Source organism: Zosterops lateralis, assembly GCF_965231275.1.
Source record: "Zosterops lateralis genome assembly, chromosome: 14".
In the NCBI taxonomy this organism is placed as follows: Eukaryota; Metazoa; Chordata; class Aves; order Passeriformes; family Zosteropidae; genus Zosterops; species Zosterops lateralis.
Window position 1 is genome coordinate 12,051,897 of NC_139774.1, and position 20,018 is coordinate 12,071,914.

General features: G+C 56.1%; 1 protein-coding gene across 5 annotated transcripts; it reads right to left on the bottom strand.

Annotated features, from left to right (window-relative positions):
- Positions 1–472: 472 nt before the first annotated feature.
- On the bottom strand, positions 473–15,961 carry TNIP1 (TNFAIP3 interacting protein 1). 5 transcript variants are annotated; one of them, XM_083871832.1, is made up of 18 exons: positions 15,898–15,961; positions 8,516–8,686; positions 7,386–7,508; positions 6,999–7,081; positions 6,704–6,772; positions 4,815–5,006; positions 4,545–4,639; positions 4,391–4,466; positions 4,062–4,154; positions 3,751–3,816; positions 3,451–3,586; positions 3,241–3,365; positions 2,828–2,944; positions 2,370–2,495; positions 1,974–2,054; positions 1,652–1,846; positions 1,314–1,404; positions 473–958 (listed from the first exon to the last, which is right to left on the bottom strand). In XM_083871832.1, exons 2-18 carry the CDS (start codon positions 8,646–8,648, stop codon positions 933–935), a joined length of 1,827 nt encoding a protein of 608 aa, XP_083727958.1. In that variant the 5' UTR covers positions 8,649–8,686; positions 15,898–15,961; the 3' UTR covers positions 473–932. The 5 variants fall into 5 exon arrangements, with proteins under 5 accessions (XP_083727958.1, XP_083727959.1, XP_083727957.1 ...); XM_083871833.1 differs by lacking the exon at positions 15,898–15,961 and adding an exon at positions 14,407–14,519 and having other exon boundaries at positions 4,062–4,151; XM_083871831.1 differs by lacking the exon at positions 15,898–15,961 and adding an exon at positions 14,407–14,519.
- Between the last annotated feature and the right edge of the window lie 4,057 nt (positions 15,962–20,018).

The following is a 20,018-nucleotide window of genomic DNA, read 5'->3' on the forward strand; positions in this document are numbered from 1 at the left end:
GGCTGCGACCAGGGACAATCCCCAGTGAGGAGCATACTGGAATCCTGTGTCTCCTGCTGTCACACCTGTGACAGCCATGCTTAACAGAAACTGGGTTCTATTTGTTTTTTCCCCTCCAAGCCTATTTTGTGGAGCAAGACTTGCTGTGTGCAATGTCAAAGACTGTCCCCAAGGCCACTGCTGCATGGAAAAGCAGAGGGGGCAGCAGGAGCTTCCCTGCCCTGGCAGAAGTGGGGGCAGAAGAAGGGAGGGTGAGGGGTTGAGCTCAGAGGGAGGTGGGGGGCATGCACTTGGGGCAACAGATCCTGAGGTGCCCAAGCAAGGGTTGGGGTCCCCTTGCACTCAGTCTGTCTCTATGGCTATACCCAAGCAGATGGGGACCAACAGCCCTGTAATCCCTCCCTCTCCCCGTCCCCACGCAGAGGCTGCCCCACAGGAAGCAGCTTTCAGGACAAAGCCAGAGAGACTCAGCCACACTTCAGTCCTTAAATAAATACAAAGACACCAACCACCCTCAGGCTGGGCCACAGCTGCGGCCAGCACCTGCTTGCGAGTGTGGGGTCTCCCACCATCGGGAGAGTCCCCGCTGTTACTTGCTCCTCCAGGGGCTCTGGATTGGGACAGCTCCTGGGAAACACTGGCTCCTCTTCCCTGAAGATCTGGCTCAGGTCTACAGCAATGCCAGGCCTGGCTCCTCGTGGGGAAGGGGATGGCCATAGGGGACTTGCCCTCATGCTGGCTGCCACCACGATGGCACCTTTAGTCCCTCCTTCATGATTTCCTTGGGGGAAGGCGCTGCTGAGCCCCCCACGTGCAGCACATGACCTTGCAGAGGCATTGGCAGCCAGAGGAAGCTCCTGGACACACACACACGGGCACACACACACCCTACTCCTCTTCCACTGGTGTCGGAGTGTGGCCGGTCCTTGGCATTAGGGCAATCCGGGACCTGCCTGTTCTGAAACACAAGAGAGGGATGGTACAGGGTAAGCACAGTTCTTCATTCTCACACAAGGCCCACAGAAGGGATGCCAGCCATAGCATGGTTGGTATCCCTGAGCACCAACTGCCATGACTACATGAGCTGTTTGGGCTCAACCTCACTTTAAGTACTGTGGGGATGCTGGTAGGGATGCAGCAGGGACCAGCTCCATGGCAAAATCATCCCCTCAGCTGATGAGAGGTGGGGGCTAAGGGAAAATGGTCACTGCCTGGAAGGTTGTGCCCCCATCCCTCCCCTGTGTGTTTCGCCAAGTGCCCCAAGTCTCAGGGTGAAGGATGGGCACCCCTGTCAGGGAGGGTCTGAGCCTTACCCAAGTCCTTGGGGACTGGTTTCACCCCAGCCACTTGTTGGGTGTTCTGGCTGTGAGCCATGGCACAGGGCGGGCGCCAGGGGTACTCGGGCTGCAGGAGGAGGTGGAACAGAGAGAAGGAATTACCTGGGATGTGAATCATGAAGCTGCACTCTGTGACTGATTTACAATATGAGGAGAAGGAAGGGGAGGAAAGGGACTGAGAAGTCACATGCCAATAGGACATAAGTGCTCAGCTCCCTGCTCTGGGACTCGGTGGCCTTGGAGGGCAGTGAGTCCCAGACCCATCCACATGTCACCCTCTGCTCCCCCTCCTGCTGGCACAGGTAGAATCTCACCGGGGGAAAATGGTGGAAGTTCTGTCCTTGAGTGTGCTCGCCCGGCATGGCTGGCGGGTATCGGATCTGCTGCCACTCGTCGTAGCCATGGTACACGGGGTGAGCCATGGGGGGGCTGTACTGGTACTGGTACATGGGGCAGGCTGGGGCTAGTGGCCCTGGCCCTGGCTCAGCATGCAGCCTCTCTCCAGAAGCCTGCAAGGAGCCAGGACAGATGCTGGGGAGATCCCAATGGCAGCACACCACCACCCCCACCACCATCCATTGCCTGCAGCCTCCAGCCCAGCCCCTCTGCCCAAGGAGGGCTTCCTCCCATCCCTACCTGTTTATGCTGTTTCAGCAGCTTCTTCAGCTTCTCTTTCTCCTCCTTTTCCCTCTGGCAGTCGTCCTTGGAGGCTCGCAGCTGAGAGGAAGAGAGGTTAGTGCAGAGCCCACCCTGCCACCCCTCATCTTAATTGGTTAGGGTTGCTGAGGGAACGTCTGCACCAGTCTGCCCCCATCAGATCCCCAGGAGAGGTGCAGAAACAGGAGATTAATTAAAGGAGATGCTCTGGCAGTGGCAACCAGCAGAAAAAACACCCCTTTGGCCTTCCTGTTCTCCTTCAGCCCCTACTCTTAGGTATGTACAGGGACTGTGACACAGGGTGAGCACTTCCGAGACACATGTGGTTGACACAGGGCTCCCGGAGTGCTGCCAGTAGCACCCAGTGCTGCTCACCTGGTTGTTGGAAAGGACCAACTGCTTCTGCAGCTTTTCTAGCTGCTGCTTCAGCTCTTCCTTCTCCTCATTCATCCTCTCCCTGTCACTCCGTTCCCGCTGAAAGTCTTCCTCGAAAATTTTCACCTGGCAAGAAGGAAGAATGTGGGTGGACCTGGCTGAGGGCAGACACCTTCCCTATGCAACCCCATCACTGTGCTGCCATCCTTGAGTTCATCAGCCATTCCAAGCCCCAGGCATATGGGCTGGCTCAGTGGCCCATGGCTGTGGTGGCTGTGGTTCTTCCAGATGAATGCCTGGAGGATGCTGAGTTGGGTCCCCAACCCTCACCACCCCAGCACTGACACCTGCCCAGCTGCTGGGCTGCTGCTGACACACTTTTTGACACACTCTTTGCTGTGGAGATTCAGGACATGTATTTCCTTGCCCGTCCCCAGTGGCTCCATGTCCTGCCCTACCTGCTGCTTGAGCAGCTCATTCTGGGTCAGCAGCTCCTGCTGTGGCAGCTTCCCTGCTGGCTCCATGGCAAAGATGGGCGGTGGAGAGGCTTGGACATTCAGGGCCTCTTCTAGTGCCTACAGAGGAAGAGGAGGGAGCAGGGTCAGAGCAAGTTCAGTGCCCATGATGTCATTGGAGGACCCCAGGCAAGTGCCCAGTGTGGGAAATGGGTATAACTGGGCAGGGGCAAGAGGGACAACAGACCCTCCTTGAACCCCACTTCCTTGGAGCCCAGAGGGATGTGGTGGGCCTCATACAAGTCTCTGCCCGGGCAAGAGTGGGTTATCAGGGTCAGTTTTGGATTTGAGAGAGGTGAAGGGACTGGAGAACATCAAAGACATTTTGCAGTGAGGGGTTGTGCCCTGGCCCCCACCTTGTTCAGCCTCTGGATCTCCTTTTCCTGGTATTCCCGCTGCCTGGTGACCGGAGCCAGCTGCTCCTGCAGGAACCGCATCCTCTGCTGCAGGTCCCTCACCTCCATGGCCAGCCTCTCTTTCTCTGCCTGCAGGACCCAGGGTGAGGGGGAGATCAGCCAGGGCAGGGCAACAGGGCTGGCAGCTCCCTGTCACCCTTCCCAAGGGACTTGCCTCCTCTGTTTCAATCCGGGACTTGGCCAGGACCAGCTTGCGGTCAAAATCCCGTTGTTTTTGTTCCCGCTCTGACTCCAGCTCGGTCACTGCCCTGCGGGCCTCGGCCAGCTCTTGGTGTAAGTCCGTGACCTGCCAGAAGGGAGTGAGGGTGTTGGCCTGGAAGGACCCACACTGGGGGAAAGGAGGCACAGGCAGCCCCCAAACCACCCTACACCATCTCCTCTGAGTTCCCACAGCCAGCATCCAGCAGGAATGTGCCCCCCAAGCACCCAGCCCTGAGCACCCAGCCCTACCTTCTGCTCGTACTTCTGCTTCATGGAGCGGAAATGCTGATCCCATTGTTTATTCACCTCCAGCAGCTGCAGGGAGAGAGAGATAGCTGAACAGGAGCCCAAACCCTGCTATGAACCAGCTGTGGTGGTCCCCAGCAGACTCCTGTCATGAAAGCACTTTGGGGACCAGCTGGATGAAGATCCCAGCTCCAGCAGTGCTTCCCTGCAGCTCTGAAGCCCTGCCACAGTATCTTGGTGCCATCCCAGCCCTGTGCCCCCTCTGCCCACTCCCCGCCTCCTTAGTGGTGCCTCCCTCCCAGCCTGGTCCTCACCTCCCTGCGCTGGTGCTCCAGGATCTTCACCTTCTTTTCCTTGGCCTCCAGCTCTTCTCTGCCCGGCGCCTTCTCCACCATGGCCCCGCTCTGCTGGACGCGCACGGGGGGGACCCTCAGGGCTTTTGTGGAGGCTGTGCCCAAGGCCGGCTAAACTCGAGCCAGTTCCCCTCCCACTGCCTCCCCCATCCCCTTGAAACCCTGAGTAGTCCTGCTGGTCATACTGGGACAAACTGGGGGCTCGATTAAAATGAGACCATCTTTGTTGAAGGGTCAGCAGGCTCCCTGCCTCCTTCCCAGCCCTCTCCAAGGATATGCTGCCTCCTCACCTGTTCAGCAGCTTCCCTCTTCCCACTGTCTTGGCTGCTCAGCGTCACCATCCTCCGGAGCTCCTGGTTCTCACACCTGTGGGCAGAAAGAGATGGGTCAGCAAGAAGAAGCTTGCAGGGCAGCCCTCTCCCCATCCACATAGCCCACCCTCACCTGAGCTTCTCCAGAGCCTGGTTTCTCTGCTCCAGGTCATGCTCCAGCTTGGTGCGCAGCTCCTTGTTCTCACTGTGCAGTGTCTCACACAGTGTCTGGAGGGTGAACACGGGCAGTGTGAGCACCATGGCCAACCCTTGGCCACCCACACCTCCCACCAAGCCACGCTAAGGAGCTGGGTATCCACCTCAGGATGGGCAGGAGGGGTTTGGTGAGAAAAAAAACAGAAGGGGGAAATCTCCATCAAGTGCCAGGCCAGGCCTCGCTCACCTGCAGGAACGATGTTCTCTGCTCATTCTTGTGCACCTTGGAGGCCAAACGCTTGAGCTCAGAGGCCATGTAGCCCATGCGCACAAAGACCTGGTCCTTGCTGGCCTCCTTGGCACAGCCACTCAGCGTGTTCTCCAGCTGCTGCAGCTGTGGCAGCAGGTTGGCATCCTCGTTTGGTGGCTGCTCCAAATCCTGGGAATGGGGAACAGATCAAGTGTGGTCAGACCAGTTAAAGGAGCACTGTGAAGTCCTCTTGGGGCAGATCAGCTTCACATCCCATCCATGGCTGTGGCTGGGAGCTGGGCCAGCACCAAGACACTCTGCAGCACCTCTCAGTATGCTGAAAAACTGTGTCAGCTTTGTAAAGGTCTGATTCCCTGCTGCTAGATATGGCACATCGAGTCCCCGTGTGGAGTGGGACATGGCAGCAGCTCATGGATTCTCTGTGCCCCTTAGTAGTCTGAGCAGAACACACTCTCAAATCGCTGACAGCAATGGAGGCATCCCCACCCTTGGTCACTTCTCCACCTGAGCTCTTGCCATCTGCACTGAGACTAAAAATCCCAGCTCCTGAAACTGTCCTCTCTACATACACCCTGGTCTGTGCTGGAAGGGTGGTGGTCTTACCCCAGCTCCCATGTTCTCCTTCCACCTGTCCTACTTCTGTGCTCCCTGCTGCTGTGGCATGCCAGGCACCAGGAACCCGAGCCCTTTGGCAGGTGACAGCCCAGTGGGTGACGCATGGGATTTAAACAGTGGCTGGGAAAGCCCAGGTCAGGGCACACCCACCAGTGTCAGGGTGTACCCTGCCCATGGGGAGTGTCCCCAGGAGGTTTATGATGAGGTTGGTTAACTCCTCCATAGCCTAGGAGGTGCTGCTGGCACAACAGCTGGCACATATGGGACTGCTGGGAGGAGCTGGGGAAGTGCTGGCACACCCACACCTGCTCTGCTCCCAGCCCCACTGACTCACCTGCTGCCTGTGAGAATGTCCCAGATTGCACCACAGGGCAGCCTAGTCTGTCCCCAGCACCCTGACCCTGGACTTTACAGCCCCAAACCTGCTGTGGGAAGGTGTGTGTGATGGGCACAAAACAGCCAGCTCTTCCCACCCATGTCTGCTGGCAAGGGAGGCAGTGAGGACCCAAGCTGGGAGAATCCAGGTGTGAGCACAGAACTTGGACTCGGTTCAGGAACCAGCAGCTGGTGGCCAAGCAGACCCCATTCTGTTCTCTATCACCTCATAGCTGCACCCCAGGAGCATCCAGTAAGACTCAACCCCTCCAAGAGCCTCTCTGGCCAGTGTGAAGAGGGATGTGCAATGAGAGCATATCCTCTTACTGGTACCATGTGGTGCCAGCTGATGGTCATTCCCCTTGGGCTCCCCATTCCTTTCACCCCTCCATTCCAGCTCACAAAAAATCAGAACAGGACAGGATAGGGCAATGACAATTCAGGTGGCAGCAAATGGAGCACACAGAAGTGTTTTGGCTAGGGCAGACCCTGTCAGCAATTAAAGGCTTTGGAGGCCTGGTCCTCCCATCCAGTGTGGGCACCAGCTGAATATCAGAGCATCACTGACAGCTACTTGGGTTGTCACAGCTCTTCCTGTCATGTGGCATCTGCAGACACTGACATCCCCATCTGGCTGGGGCTGCTTCACTGGCCCCTTGTCCAGGCCCAGCCAGGCCAGATATGTTCACAGGAGGACCCTTGCTCAGTTTATCCCTCCTCTATGGTTTGCCCAAGGGTTGCCTTGACATGGGTCAGCCAGCCCTGCCACTGCCTGCCTGCATAGAACTGCAGCCCTGCACACCCTCAAAACCCCTGACACTGGCTTGACTGCCCACCCACCAACACCAAATCCTGCAGGCACCAGGGCCACTCACCACTCTCCTGCTCTCCTGGGGAAACCCCTGCGCTTCGATGGCAACGATCTCAAACTCTGAGGAGGATCCCTGCAAGGGGAGGCAGCCAGGTCAGAGCTCCCCAGGGAATGCCAGCCCAAGATGCCCACCACACAAAGAGAGGGACCACCAGGAGTACAGTGGGGAAGCTGACCCTTCCTTTCAGGTTCATCTCTGTTTCTAACAGCTAAAGCCTGCCTCTTTTTGCTTTAATTAAATGGACAGTGCCTCCCTCTTCAGCCATGCCAGCAGCAGTTGCCACATTGAGCAGACTCACACTTGGAGGTGATTTCCGTGCTTCCACGTCTGGCTGGGCACTGCCTGGGGCTGCCCGTGCAAAGCTGGGGTCGGGGCCGACGGCTGCGGAGAGGGGAGAGGATGCAGCCATGAGCCTTTTGGAGAGCACGGCCTCTCTCCACCTGGCACAGAGATGCAGACAGCACACCCCTGCAAGGTCAGGCACTGATAGATGATTTCTACCCCACCTATGGGGATGGGACAGAAACCTTTTAGAAGGGAGGATGGCAGTGGTTTGATACATTCCAGAGATGACATGGCTGCAAGGGATGTTCATTAAAGTTTCTTGCACAGCCTTTCCCTTCCCCCAAGCTCAGGATTCTGAGCCATCAGGTTATTCCTCTCCCATGAGCCTCACATTTCTTACCTCCAGTTTCCACCAACTCCTCCAAGGAAGGTGATCCAATCAGCATTTTGTTGTCCTTCACGAGGTCCTCTGCCTTCTGCCGCAGCTTGGATGCCTCCACCTGGGACTCCTCCAGAAGCTCTCCTGTTGTGGGCAACAGAAGGATGCTCAGTCTCCTTCCCCAAGGGCCTGTCCTGCTGTAGCCCCATCCACCAGCAACAAAAACCCTGTCTGGCTGGAGCAGTGCCCAGAATAGTCCTTCTTCATTTGGAAACAACTATTCTGGGATAAATCCAACAGCAAAGCTGGATCAGTGGCTCACTGGTTTCAGAAATCCTCATGCTGACATATAGAGCACTGGCTACAGGAGGCAGAAGGCACCACTGTGGCTCTCAGAGGTCTCCTCTGCTTTCCCAGAGGAGACAAATTTAAGCCTGGGTGGTGGACTTACAGGTCCAACCTCCCCACTTTGAGGTCTGGCATGAACAATGCAATCCTTCCCCAATGAGGGGGGGGTTTCTGTCACACCAGTGAGTCCCTGTCCCAGGTAAGGGCATGGTGACACAACAGGAATCACGAGGCAGGTGGAAATTCGGCTGCAGAAGCAGGACTCAAAGGAGGAAGCTGGCTCATGAGACAGAAAGCAAAACTGGGGGTGGGAGCGGGGGAAGGCTGACAAGGAGAAGAAAGAGGGTGGCACAACTCAGCTGGAACATTTCAACATTGGCATGTTCCTGCTGCCGCAGGGAGCACTCAACATCAGCTTCCTTGAGAAACACCTGGGAAAAGCCCTTGCCCCAACAGGGCTTGCAGGAGGCGGGGATTTTTATCAAAAGCAGAACAGACCCCAGCACCTATGAACTCCAAGGATCTGTCCTTGCTCCAGCCCTTGTTTTCTCTTTACAACCATTTATTCCACCATAAAACACCCCTTAAGTTCAGCAAAATTCTTGCTCCCTCTGCATCACCGTGTGAAAAGCTCAGACATCCTGCTCAGCCCTCCAGGACAGGGAGAGCTTTCCTGCTGCCCCAGTGCCAAGACCCCCAGCTTCTACCAGCACCCTTACTCAACCAAGCAGAGACCTCTGGCTTTGTGGCACAGATTAGGCTGCCCCAAAGGCAAATCTCATCCCCTGGCACGCAGCAGTTACCGATAGACTTGATCCCTTGCATCTTCTCCTTCAGCCGGGCGTTCTCCTCCACCAGCCGCTCCAAGGCCGTGGATCCATTCTCCTCTGAGCCCCCACCGGGGTCATAGATATGATAGGGTCCTCTCCCTTCCATGACTGCTGTTCAGTCACCTACTTCCCAGCCAGGCATCCCTGCAAGGCAATGGAGCACAGTGTCACCTTCCTGTGGCTCCAGATGGTGCCACAGTCCCCTGCTCCCAACCGTGTGGGGGTCTAGGGTGCTGTGCTGGTGCCTCACTGCTCACCAGCCAACAAATGACCCAGGTGAAGGCACTTCCCCCTCCAGCTCTGCTTGGGGCGAATGTGTCGGGGTGACTCATGGCCATGAGAACTGTCACACGAGGAGGCATCACCAGCAGCCCCACTTGGGGCTGCCTCTCACCCATGAAGGGCACTGGAGTCACAGAGAAAGCTGCAATCCCCGGTTGCTGCATCCCTGGAGAGATGGAGATGCAGCCCAGGAGCATTCGCCCACACCAGAGCAAACCTGAGCACTGTCACCAGGGCATCCTGTCAACATACAGTATTTCTGGGGTGCATAAAGGCTTGTGAAGGGCTGTTTGGGGAGGAGCAGTGGCTGCAACTCCAAAAGCCTTAACCAGCAGCTGGGGGGAAGTTTGGGCTGTATTGGGGGATGAGCCCCAGGAGCCAGGCAGGGACCCACTCTGTCCTCCTGCTCAGCCAGAAGAACTGGCTTCCAGAAGGACAGCTTCCTGAACTGGGCACAGGAAACATCCGGGCATGTGCAGGGCTAGGAGCAAAGCCCAAGGAGACAAAATACCCACAAGCAGTATGATAATTGCTTTTCCAATTCCTTGCACTGGCAGGTGGCCTAAGGCCTCCTCCATGCTGATGTCTGGCCTGGGGACAGCTGGCAGGATCCTGGCTCCAGGTCTCACCCATCTCCTGGGGGGATAAAGCAGCAGCTGTGAATCACAGCACAACTTATCAGAACCATCCCCCCCGATGCCAGCTTGTTACACGGAGCAGAGCAGCAGCTGAGAAGGTCCTGGTGCCAGCTGAAGCTGGGATGCTCCCTGGGGGCACAATAGGAGCACCCCAAAGTGTTCTTCTCCCAGCCAGGACAGCTGGTGAGCAGGAGGAGGCTGAGAGGAGGCATTTAGAAAGGGGAAGGGGGTAGCCTGTACCCGAAACTGTCCCAACCTCAGACTAATGCTCATGCCATGAGCGATGCAGGCTGATCTCCAGTTTGGATGACCTGCCTGCCAGGGAGCGGCAGGGACTTTCCAGATGACAACTGCCACCTGGCAGCACCCACAACTGGAGCAGCAATTAACACCTGCCTCAGCGACAAGGAATTAGGCCTGGCCTCAGCAGCACTCTGCTTCTGGGAGACACATTGGTGTGTCTCATCATCCTCCTGCTCCATGGGTGCTGCCAAGCCCCCCATGGGGAGCAAGTGACATGGTCCCAAACAGCTGGAACTGACCAACTGTGGTGGTTTGGGGTGAGCTGAGGAGAGGCTATTCCTGGAGCCCAGAGCAGCTGACAAGAAGCTGTGGAAGAACCAGAGCCATTTCTGAGCTGGGGGTCCCAGTGATGGCAGCGCTGTCACAGCCAGTCTTGAACAGAGGGCAGGTTTGGATTAGGTATTGGGGAGAGATTCTTTACTCCGAGGGTGTGAGGCACCAGAACAGGGTGCCCAGAGCAGCTGTGGATGCCCCATCCCTGCAAGTGACCAAGGCCAGGTGGATGAGGCCAGCACATAGCCCAGTGGGACCCTTGTACCTGAGAAATGCCATCACCTGTGGCCACTCTGCCTGCCTGGCCAGCCTGGCAGAGGATGGGGATGGTGTCACAGGCTGGCTGGGGACTCAAACCTGCTTCTCATTGCTGTCCAGTCACCATATACTGCTCCAGACCTGGGGCTCTGGGAGGAGCTGGGTACCAAACCCACCCTGCAGTGACCATCTTGTGGGGCATCTGCATCCTGCACTGAGATGAGCCCAGGTATGTGTCAGGGAAGGTAGAGAGAGGAGGAAGAAGAGGGAAGAGCTGCCCTCTCCTGTGGTACCATCTCCCCATGTGGCTTGGAAGCAGCGTGAAATACCAGCTCTCATTCTTTTATTGCCAGCCCCCAAACCTAGAGGTTTTCTGCCTTGTCCCACAGCACATAAGAGGTACCCATCCCCTGTGCACCCCTGCAGGAATCGCTCGACATCCTGCTGCACTGACCACTCTGCCAAACAGCAGAGCTCACTCACAGTGATCCCATATTCTCCCAGACGGATAGAGCCACTGCAAGCCTCTGATATTCCCTAATCTCAAGATTCTGTCAAGAACTTTTCTACTCAAGGTCTGTACCCAACCAGGAGATTGTAGCAAAGGGACCATAGGAGCTGTTTTCAAACAACAGCTGGGGAGAGGAACTGAACTATCTCCAGCTGACGGAAGCACAGACCAACCGCAAATTCACCAGTAAACAATAGCCAGCAAGAGGGAGGGGTTTCCACAGCATTCCAGGCCATCACTGGGGACAGGGTGGGTTTTCCTGGAGTGGAGGCACAGTCCAGTTTCTGCAAGGCACCACTGGAACAGAGAGGTCACTCTGGAGACTAGAGACCAAGTCACTGATTCCAGTCTTGGTTTGTTGTGTTTCTTTTCCTTAAGAGTTCTGACAGGTGAGATTTACAGTGAAAAATCTCATTTCAATAAAAAGACAAAGGGAGGAGAGAGGGGACCATACACCAGCACCTAACAGTGGTTAGATACACAAAGAAAACATGGACTACCACAAACGCCAGCAGAAACCACCAAACCACCAGAAAACACTTCCCTCTTTGCCAGTCAACAGTTCCTAAGATGATCTGACAGTATTTCACAGCCCTGAGGAGCAGGCTCAGACCATGGCTCCCTGGCTGCAGCTCCCTGGCTCCATGCCCAGCCGCTGTCAGAGATTGCCAGACGGGCACCCGTGGGCGTCGCTGGTTCCATGCAGGACACCAAGACCTTTAGGTAGCAAATTTTTATGGCAACTCAGCAAAAGCAGAGAATGAGAGTGTGGGTGGGCAGGGGAGGCTCACGGGCAAAGATGAAAGCAGAGTGCTGTTTAAATAGCTGTGGCTTGGGAGTGAGCTGGAGCTGTCACTGCTGTCACCCAGAACAACATGCACCACTGCCACAGCCATCACTGTACCAGCCATGCAAAAGTGGCAGAAGGATGTGATTCCTACTTTAAAATTACTGAACACTGAATATACCCAGGCTGTGAAGCCTGTGCAGGAGGGGCTGGCACTGCTTGCCCTGGTCAATGACCCCAGGGTGGGAAGCAGCCTCCCAGAGCTGCAGGCTTGGCAGCCCTTCAATTCCCATCCTGTGATGGCCCAGCCCTAAGGAGAAGGGGGTTTTCCTTACTCCAGTGCACAATATTCACAGGAAGCCTCCTCCGCACCAGGATCACAGGAGGTGAAAGCAAATCCCTGCAGGCTGCCAGCATGATTTTCCCATGACTGGGACTGCTGGGTCCCCAGCATGCCTCCTCAGATGGAAAGCAAAAGCCACTCGACAGACACTATGAAATGATTCTTTTTGTTTGTTTGATCATTTTACAGGAAAACACTGTAGCCCCCAGACTGATTTTCTTCTACAGGGCTCCAGCAGCTTCCCATACAAGGGACAACAATTCCTGGACTGCTGGACTGGTCTCATTTGCAGGAAAGCAAAAGCAGAGATGGCCTTAGGAGGCAGAAATAATGAGACTTTTTGGGCACTGCAGTCCACTGAGCTGTGAGTAATAAAAGAAGAGGGAAGCAGGCATTGCAAGGCTCAAGTCTCAAAGGGAAAGATCTGAACCTCCACTTGCAGTGTGTTCCTTTCCAGCCAGTTTAGCCACAAAGAGAGGGTGGGAGAGGCAAGAACCCTATCCAAAACACAGCAGGTATTAAAGATGTCCCCTAGCAAGAAAGCCCACTCTTGCCTGAAAAACCCACCTCCCAGGAGGCTTCACAAAACAACCTGCTTCTGATGAGGCTGCTCACAAAGAAAATAAAGCATTTCCCTGGGTCTGCCAGGTTTACAAACACAGGTAACCACACACAGTTGCAGAGTTTCTTGGGATGGGCCCAAGCTCCAATGCAGGCAGGACAAGCAGCCAGGCACGGTGGTGATGCTCTAGTGGCAGCACAGTGGGGGGATTTAGGCAAGACCCTGTCTTCTGCTGCAAAGACATCTGGCTCTTCCTGCCTGCTCCACTTCTCCCTGCAGAGCTCAGCAGCATCATGGCTGCTTGTCACAGCACTCCAAAGCAGAACAAGGCACAGCCACCCCTTTCCTTGTAGCCTTTTTCTTCCTTCCAAGCTACTCCTGCCCAACTTAGTGTGCTTCAGCAGGCAACAACCAAGCCGGCAGCAGACAGTGGTACCACAAAGCTACACCAACGAAATACCACCCAAAGTGTAACAACTGCTGCTTTAAAACAAAATCTGCAATGCCACAAGAGTAGATGGTTCGGTTTCCTCCACCCAAGAGAGTTTTTTACCAGCTGCTGGCAAGCAACAACCCACAGCCCTGTGCTAAATAGGTCTGCCTGGCGTAGGTCGGGCCGAAAGGGCGTCGTGGGATTTCTTGCAGAACCAGGAACGATGCCAAAGGCAGCAAAAAGGCTCTCCTGTTTTCTTCTTGCTTACTTCACCTCAGCACAGGGACAGCTCTCAAGGACGTGCCTGGTTGGAGCCTTCCTGTCTCCAGAACTCATCCCAGTGCCCAGAGTCCAGTCTCCAGAATGCTTCAGCTGACAGCACTCTCCATGAAATGTGCACGCCAAAAGAGCTTGTGCCAGCAGAACAGCTCCCATTCCCCCAGGTGGTGGGACTATCCTACCCAAGTGATGGGAATAACCCATCTAAGTGATGGGAATAACCAGCTCAAGGGAAAAGGCTGCATTTGACTTCTTGATACAGGGGGCAACCTGTGTGGCAGGGACACAGACACAGGACAGCCAGATCTCCGAGAGGATGCAGATCCTCATGAGTCCCACCTGGAGCTATTCTCACCCAAAAGCAGCAGTGACAGGCAGCATCTTTTCTATTTTTTTTTTCCTCTCTGCCCTCCGTGAGGGTTTTAGCATGGGATTGAGGGAGGGAAAAGGGGGAGACAAGCTGTGCCTCCCTCCCAAAAGAGGAGGATGCTGTCATCCATCCCTGCTCCAGATATTCCAGCCTCTGGATCAGCATCCGATGCGGACACACGCGGTTGGACCAGCGGTAAAGAGTCAAAGGGAAAGGAAACCAGCACGGACAGGAGGGTCCCTGAGGCCACGGCCGCCGCAGCCCCCCTGGAGGAGACCCAGGAACCGGCCCTGCCCGGGGGGATCGCACACAGGGACAGCCGGGAGGCCGATGCGCGGCCCCGGGAAAGGCCGGGTTGTGCAAGGCGGGGCGAGGGAGGAGCGGGGCCGCCCCGGGGCCTCAGCACCGCCCGGGGGGCTGCGGGACCCCCACCCGCACCCTCCTCCTCCCGGCCCGGGCACCGCCGGGACACACGGACACACTGTCAGCCTGTCCCCCGGGGGGGCGGCGGCACCCCCGCCCTGGCCGGGAGAGGGGAAACTGAGGCACGGCACGATCGCCGCGACACGGGGCGGCTCCGGGACAAACTCCCGGGGGACGGCGCGGCCCTGGCCCCCTCCGGGCTCTCACCCCGACCACCCGAGCGGCCCGAGAGCCCGAGAACCGGCCAGACACGGGCAAGGCGCAGCCCCGATCCCGGCAGATCCCTCCGGCCCGGGTCCCTTCCCTGAGGCGGCGCGACCCCGCTGCCCGGTAAGACCCCGGTGCCCCGGGCAGGGCTCCTGTCCGCGAGGGCGGCAGGGCCCCGCAGCGCTCCGAGCTCACCTGCCGTGCGCCCCACGGCGGGGCCGCCGCCGGGATCGGGATCAGGGCCGGGATCGGGGCCGGGATCGGGGTCTCGGTCCGGTCCCTCCGCTCCGCCACCAGCACCGGGGCTGGTTCCGCCCCCGGGAAATTCCCAGCCTGATGGACAGGCGGAGCGGCCAATCGGCGTGCAGTGAGGGGTATAAAGGGGAGGGCGGGGAGGTGGTGGGGAAGGTGCCCGTCATGGCGGAGCCGCCGTGGCTGGGTCTGTGTCCTGGGGGTTCCCTGGGGCTGCACGGAGGCCTCTCCCGGCTTTGAGAGGCGGCATCAGCCCGCCTGCGCCTTCTCCTTGCGGGAGGTTGCGCTCGTAGGGGAGCGGCGAGGCCGAGCCGTGCAGCGGCTCCCGCGGCTTGTGCAGACACAAAATGGCGGGGCTGAGGGGGCTCCTCGTGTCCCCCGCTGTGGGGGAGCAATGGCTGAGGGGAGGCTGTGCTGAAACTCTCTGTCAGCTTCGGCCTCGCCAAGGAGGAGGGTGGTGCTGCCGGCCGGCCGGGACTGACGCTCCTCTGAGGCAGGAGAATTCCCCACCGGTAAATGAGGAAATTCCACCCTCTAACCGGGGCGTGTATTCCACGGATCCTTCTCCTCTGTGCTGCTGCTGCTGGAATTGTGGTGACGCACCAAAATCAGCCAGAGGAGCACCAAGCACAGGGAACACTTGGGTTCACTCTGCTATTTAGGACTCACTCAACAGCTGCTTGATTTTCTTTCTTCTGTTGGTTTTGCCACAAAGAGAAGGTGGTGGGTTTTTATTAAATACATGTATAAATAAAAACAACTAACCAGGAGCGAAGAAATCCCACTGTAAGCCGTTGTGCTGCTCTTTTCCTGTACTCCAGAAACGTCCTCCTTAGGTGATCTGGTGCTGGGTTCATCAAGGTCCTTCACTGGAGATCAAACCTTTTCCAGCTGCCCCAGTCCTGGCTTCTTATTCAGCTGTATTCACACAGCTCCACCACTTCTTGGGAATTTGATATTTTGGGTCGTAAAAATTAAAACCCCAGAAATTTCTTTTCCCGACTGTCTTTCACTGGCAACAGGACGTCACCCTGGCAGCCAGGCTGGGTTATGAGAGCTCAGGACTGGTGGGGCTCTGATGTGTTGTTTGTGTTCACATCTGAAGTCTCAGCTGGAGATGAGACAGCAGGACCCCACACATACCCAGTATCTTCTTTTTTGTTTCCTGAAAGTCTTGTTTTACCCCAATGAGAGGCCCAGTGCTGTTCTGTAAACCCTCAGAAGACCTGTCTTCAATGCTAAATGCAGTCACCCAGAACGAGAAAACACCTTGTTGATAAATTAATGCCTCAGTCTGCATGAAATAATGAAACCCTGCTTATTTCTGTGAGAAACAAATGAGGTGTTTGGTTTTGCAGCACCCCAAAAGTTGCCTGCCTTCCCCTCTCTCTATCCCAGGCACTCTGAAACCGAAAAAATCATTGCATTACTCACCAGGCTGGGTCCTGGAGGGGCTGGGGAGGAGTGGGAGCCCTTCAGAGCAGGAGCTCTGTGCCTGCAATCCCCCAATTGCAGGAAGGCTGGCCCAGCTGAGCTTACTTTTAGGCATGGAGAAGGGGAATTCCCCATGATGGAGGTCCCAGACAGCCTCTGTGTGGTTTTGATAGGGAGCCAGGCACCACTTAAAGGGCTCTCCTGTGCCGTTCCTCCCAGGGGCCCATTGTGTCAGGTATTAGTCAGCAAAAAGGGGAGGGGGGGAACTGTCGTGGAAGCTGTGATTCACTTTTGGACAACTGGAGAGCCTCGTTACATCATTTTCTTTGCCTGGTTTCTGGGCAACTTCATTGGGATTGCAGACGTGCTTTTCCTCATAGAAACTGCTGCATCTGGCAAGAGGCATTGTTGTTCCTTGTCCTTATCTGGAATTAGAAAAGGATGCATCTTGGTGGAGCAGGGAAGAGCTGGGTCTGTTGATGGAGTTGCGCAGGTGATGGTTTTTCCGGGGTTGCAGAGAATCCCTGGAAACCATCCACCGGGAGAACTGGCGGTCAGAACCAAGCTTGTGCTGGAAGCCAGCTAGTGCCAGAAGAAACATCAAGGCTTTAAATGTTTCTATTTTATAGAAGCTGATTCCAGCTCCCCAGCTCCTTGCCAGGAGGTGCAGTGGTACCTGGCAAGGTGTTTGGTCTACACTTGCCAGGTGTGAACTGCAGGGCCTGAAGAGGGCCCAGCTTTAGTCCATCTGGTTTGGATGGCAGGAGTGTGAGGGTGAGAAGCTGTGGGTGTGGGGTCTGTCTGCACCTGGGAACCACTGGATGGCACACCCTCATTCAGAGCCTCTCCACCTCTTTAGCCAGCTGCTCTTTGCATTTTTACCTGAGGTTGCCAGCTCAGGCTGGCCCAAACGCCAGCATGAATTTCACTATGAAAATGAAAGGCTTTTGGTCCTGCTGGTCCTTCCTCATTCCTTTGGTCCCACCATGCTCCCAGGGGAGAAAACTGCCCTGATGGCAGCTATGGTTTATCAGCAAGCCTGTGTGGCTCTGAGGGTGTGTTCACAGGTGACACGTTGACACACTAGGGGTTTTGGGGTTTTTTTTTGGCACAGAGAGTTGGGTTCAGCACCTTCAGTTGCAGGTTACTTACATGAACATGCCTTGATTGCTGCTGTGCTGTGGAAAACGGGCTGAGAAGGAGCACAGGCTGTGGATGGGGGTCGGTGGAACTCCCATGTCCTCAGGTCCTGCTTACCTCCGGTCAGGTCTGGCTTCCTTCAAGCTGATCCCACTCTGGAGTGAGCAGGGTGGCTCCAGTGATATGAATTCAAAGTGGCATTGCCTCAACAGCTCTTGTTGCCCAAAAAATCCCCCTGCCCTCTGTGCTGCTGGGAAAATGGAGCTCACTTGAACCCTGATGGGGTGATAGGGCCAGCCAGGACCTGGCTGTCATGGATGGCTGTGCCTGGAGCTGGCCCTGAAGCAAGGTGGGAACAGAGCAGGCCGTGGATGCAGCTGGTTTGGCACAGCATTCCAGGGCCACTCTGGGATCAGGTCTGCAGGGGCTGCTGATGGATCCCTCTTGGCATCAGCAGCTGGGACCTGCTGTTTGTGCTGTGCCGGTCGGATGCATCCCGGTGCTCCGGCAGCAAAAGGAAGCAGAAGGCCAACAGTGACGCTGTGAGAGTGGGGAGGAAGCTCTGGCTGCAGGAGGGGATTTCCAGAACATTGTGATCTACTGCTTATGCAAATCAGAAACTCAAATTAACCTGGCAGGATGGGAGGGCTCTGGGATGGAGGGCATGGGAGAGGCAGGGGAGGGAGCCTGGGATATCGGCTGTTGAGAGGGCAGAAGGGAGTGAGAAGGGATCAAGATAGGAAAGAAGGAAAGTATTGGGGAATATTCCTGCTCCTCTGCAGTACCCTGCCTTCACAGGGAGTTGGATCACACCCTGGCTTTCCAGGGATGCTGGGCTGCGCTCCCTTTGCTGGGTTTACGCTCTCACTGAATGAGGGCTCCCCTCTTCCTCTATGGTCTGGCATGTGAGGCTGGACTCAGTGTCATCCATTTCACAGGAGATCACCATCTCCTGCCATCCTCTCCCTCCTCCACAGTCAGCAGGGGATGGGTTGTGGTGGGACTTGGTGCAGTCTCATAGTGGGGCCAAAACCTGTGGGAACCAGGTCTGCGATTGCTCAGAGGATTTCCTTGCATGCCTTAAGCTTTGATTCATTTGGAGTCTTAAGGCACAAAATCAGTAATAGGCACAGAGGGGATTTTTCCCTCTTCCTCTCTTCCCAGGCCATGTCTCATCCAGTTGCAATGCCTGAGAACAGGGCTCAGCAGCAGTCATCATGTCCTGTAGAGCTGCTCCAGAGATAGGAGCAGTCCTGGAGAGCTCAGCTGTTTCCCCAGCCCCAGCTTGCCACCTCCCAAGACTGAAGGCTGGGTTTCTCTTCTCAGAGGAAGGGGAGGACGGCAGGTGGGATGGAAGTGGCTCACCTTATGTTAGGGATTAAGGCCAACATCCCATCTGCCTCTGTGGCTCCTCCTCTCCAGGGGCTGGCAGCAAAGAGGATCTGCAGTGGCTGACTCAGAGCAGAGGTCTGGCCTTCTGTGAACAGCAAACACGGGCTCCTGGGGTTTTCTGGATGTTGCAACCTATGAAATCTGGCCTTGGCTTTGCCTGGAAGTGAGCCCTTGCCCCTGACATTGCTGGTCAACGTGTAAAGTGTAAATCCCAGACTCTTCCCTGCAGTAGCCCTGAAAGCTAAAGCATGGATGGCCAGCATGGACCTGCCTCCAGCCCTTACCCTGCTCATAGCCTTGCTAATTTTTCCCCCTTCCTTTCCTAGCCTTCCTTGAAATGCTCACCTCCTAGTTGATCACAGAGGTTAGGCATGAGATTTGTCACTGACTGCTCTCATATTGGGTGGGTTGGAGCCAGTGGAGGGAGCAGAGGTGTTCCTAGCCACTGGTGTTTTGAAGTGTATTTTCTCTGGAGGCCAGGGATAGGGATGAAGCTGTTTTTTGAGTGAGTCCCAGAGGCCATGCTAGTGCTTCCCAAGATCCCGTCACCCTCCTGGCATAGCCCCTTAGGATAGGTGGCTCTGCTGAGCTCAGGCCAGTTTGTGGTTATTTGTAGGGCAGACCCAACCCCAGCATGGGGCAGGTGTTGAAATAACCTGTGCCCAAATGTGGTACTGACTGTGCTGAGTGTTTGCAGCAGGTGCCAGGGAAATTGCTGGCCTTGGGACCAGTGTGCTCTGGTCAGCCACTCTTCCTGGTGGTGGCATCACCCTGAGCTGGGCTGGGGACTGACCCTGAGGGGCTGACTTGTGGTCCTGTGCCACTCCAAGACATCCAGGCTGTAGGTGGTGAAATCCCTGGCCACTGCTGTATAGCAATCACAGTACAGCCAGAAAATTCACTGGAATGTTTTACACCTGTGCCTAGGGAACACCTCCCCTGTACAAACCCCTTGAGCATCTGTTTTGGCAACTAGAATGAAAGAGATTATGGCACGTGTCGTGGCCCTGTGCTAATGCCAAGCAGGGTTTCTCCCTGCTCTGGAGTAGTAACAGGGCTCTGCTGCCCCAAACCTGGCTCTCCCAGGGGTGATAGGCTGTCTCCCAAGCCTCAGAACTTCCTTGGGCCTTTCTCACTCCTGAGCCCTGTTCCCAGCTGCAGGGAGGTGGCCAGCTCTGCTCCCTGCAGTCTCTGTGCCACCCTCGTCTCCAGAAGCCTCTGCTGCAAAGCTCAGAGCTGCAGTGTGGAGGTGCAGGAAGAGACTGGCAGATGAAGATTGGGGTTACATCCTCCCTTCAAAACAACTTATGCAGCTGCTCAGAGTCTTTCCAGCAGATTCCTGGCCAAGCAGGTGACCCCTAGGCTGCTGCAGGCATGGGGTATGTTGAGCCCCCCAGATGTTGTCTGGACAGGGATGCCCAATCCTACTTACATACAAGGGCTAGACAGAGGAACCCAAATCTCTATGGGGAGCGTGGAGAGGGTGAAAAAGCTTTAACCAGACTGTTTGCCCCCAAGAAAGGTTATTTTGTTACAAGGGGATGTTTTACAGGAAGGTATCAAGGGAATTTTTAGTGGGATAATACCCA

Bases quoted from the DNA above. Each gene is read 5' to 3' on its own strand.
- TNIP1 (XM_083871832.1), bottom strand. From the start codon at position 8,648: ATGGAAGGGAGAGGACCCTATCATATCTATGACCCCGGTGGGGGCTCA. The intron at 4,640-4,814 runs GTGAGCGAGGCC...TTCACCCTCCAG, and splicing joins AGAGAACATCGTTCCTGCAG to ACACTGTGTGAGACACTGCA. The intron at 3,817-4,061 runs GTGAGGACCAGG...CTCTCCCTGCAG, and splicing joins TGGAGCACCAGCGCAGGGAG to CTGCTGGAGGTGAATAAACA.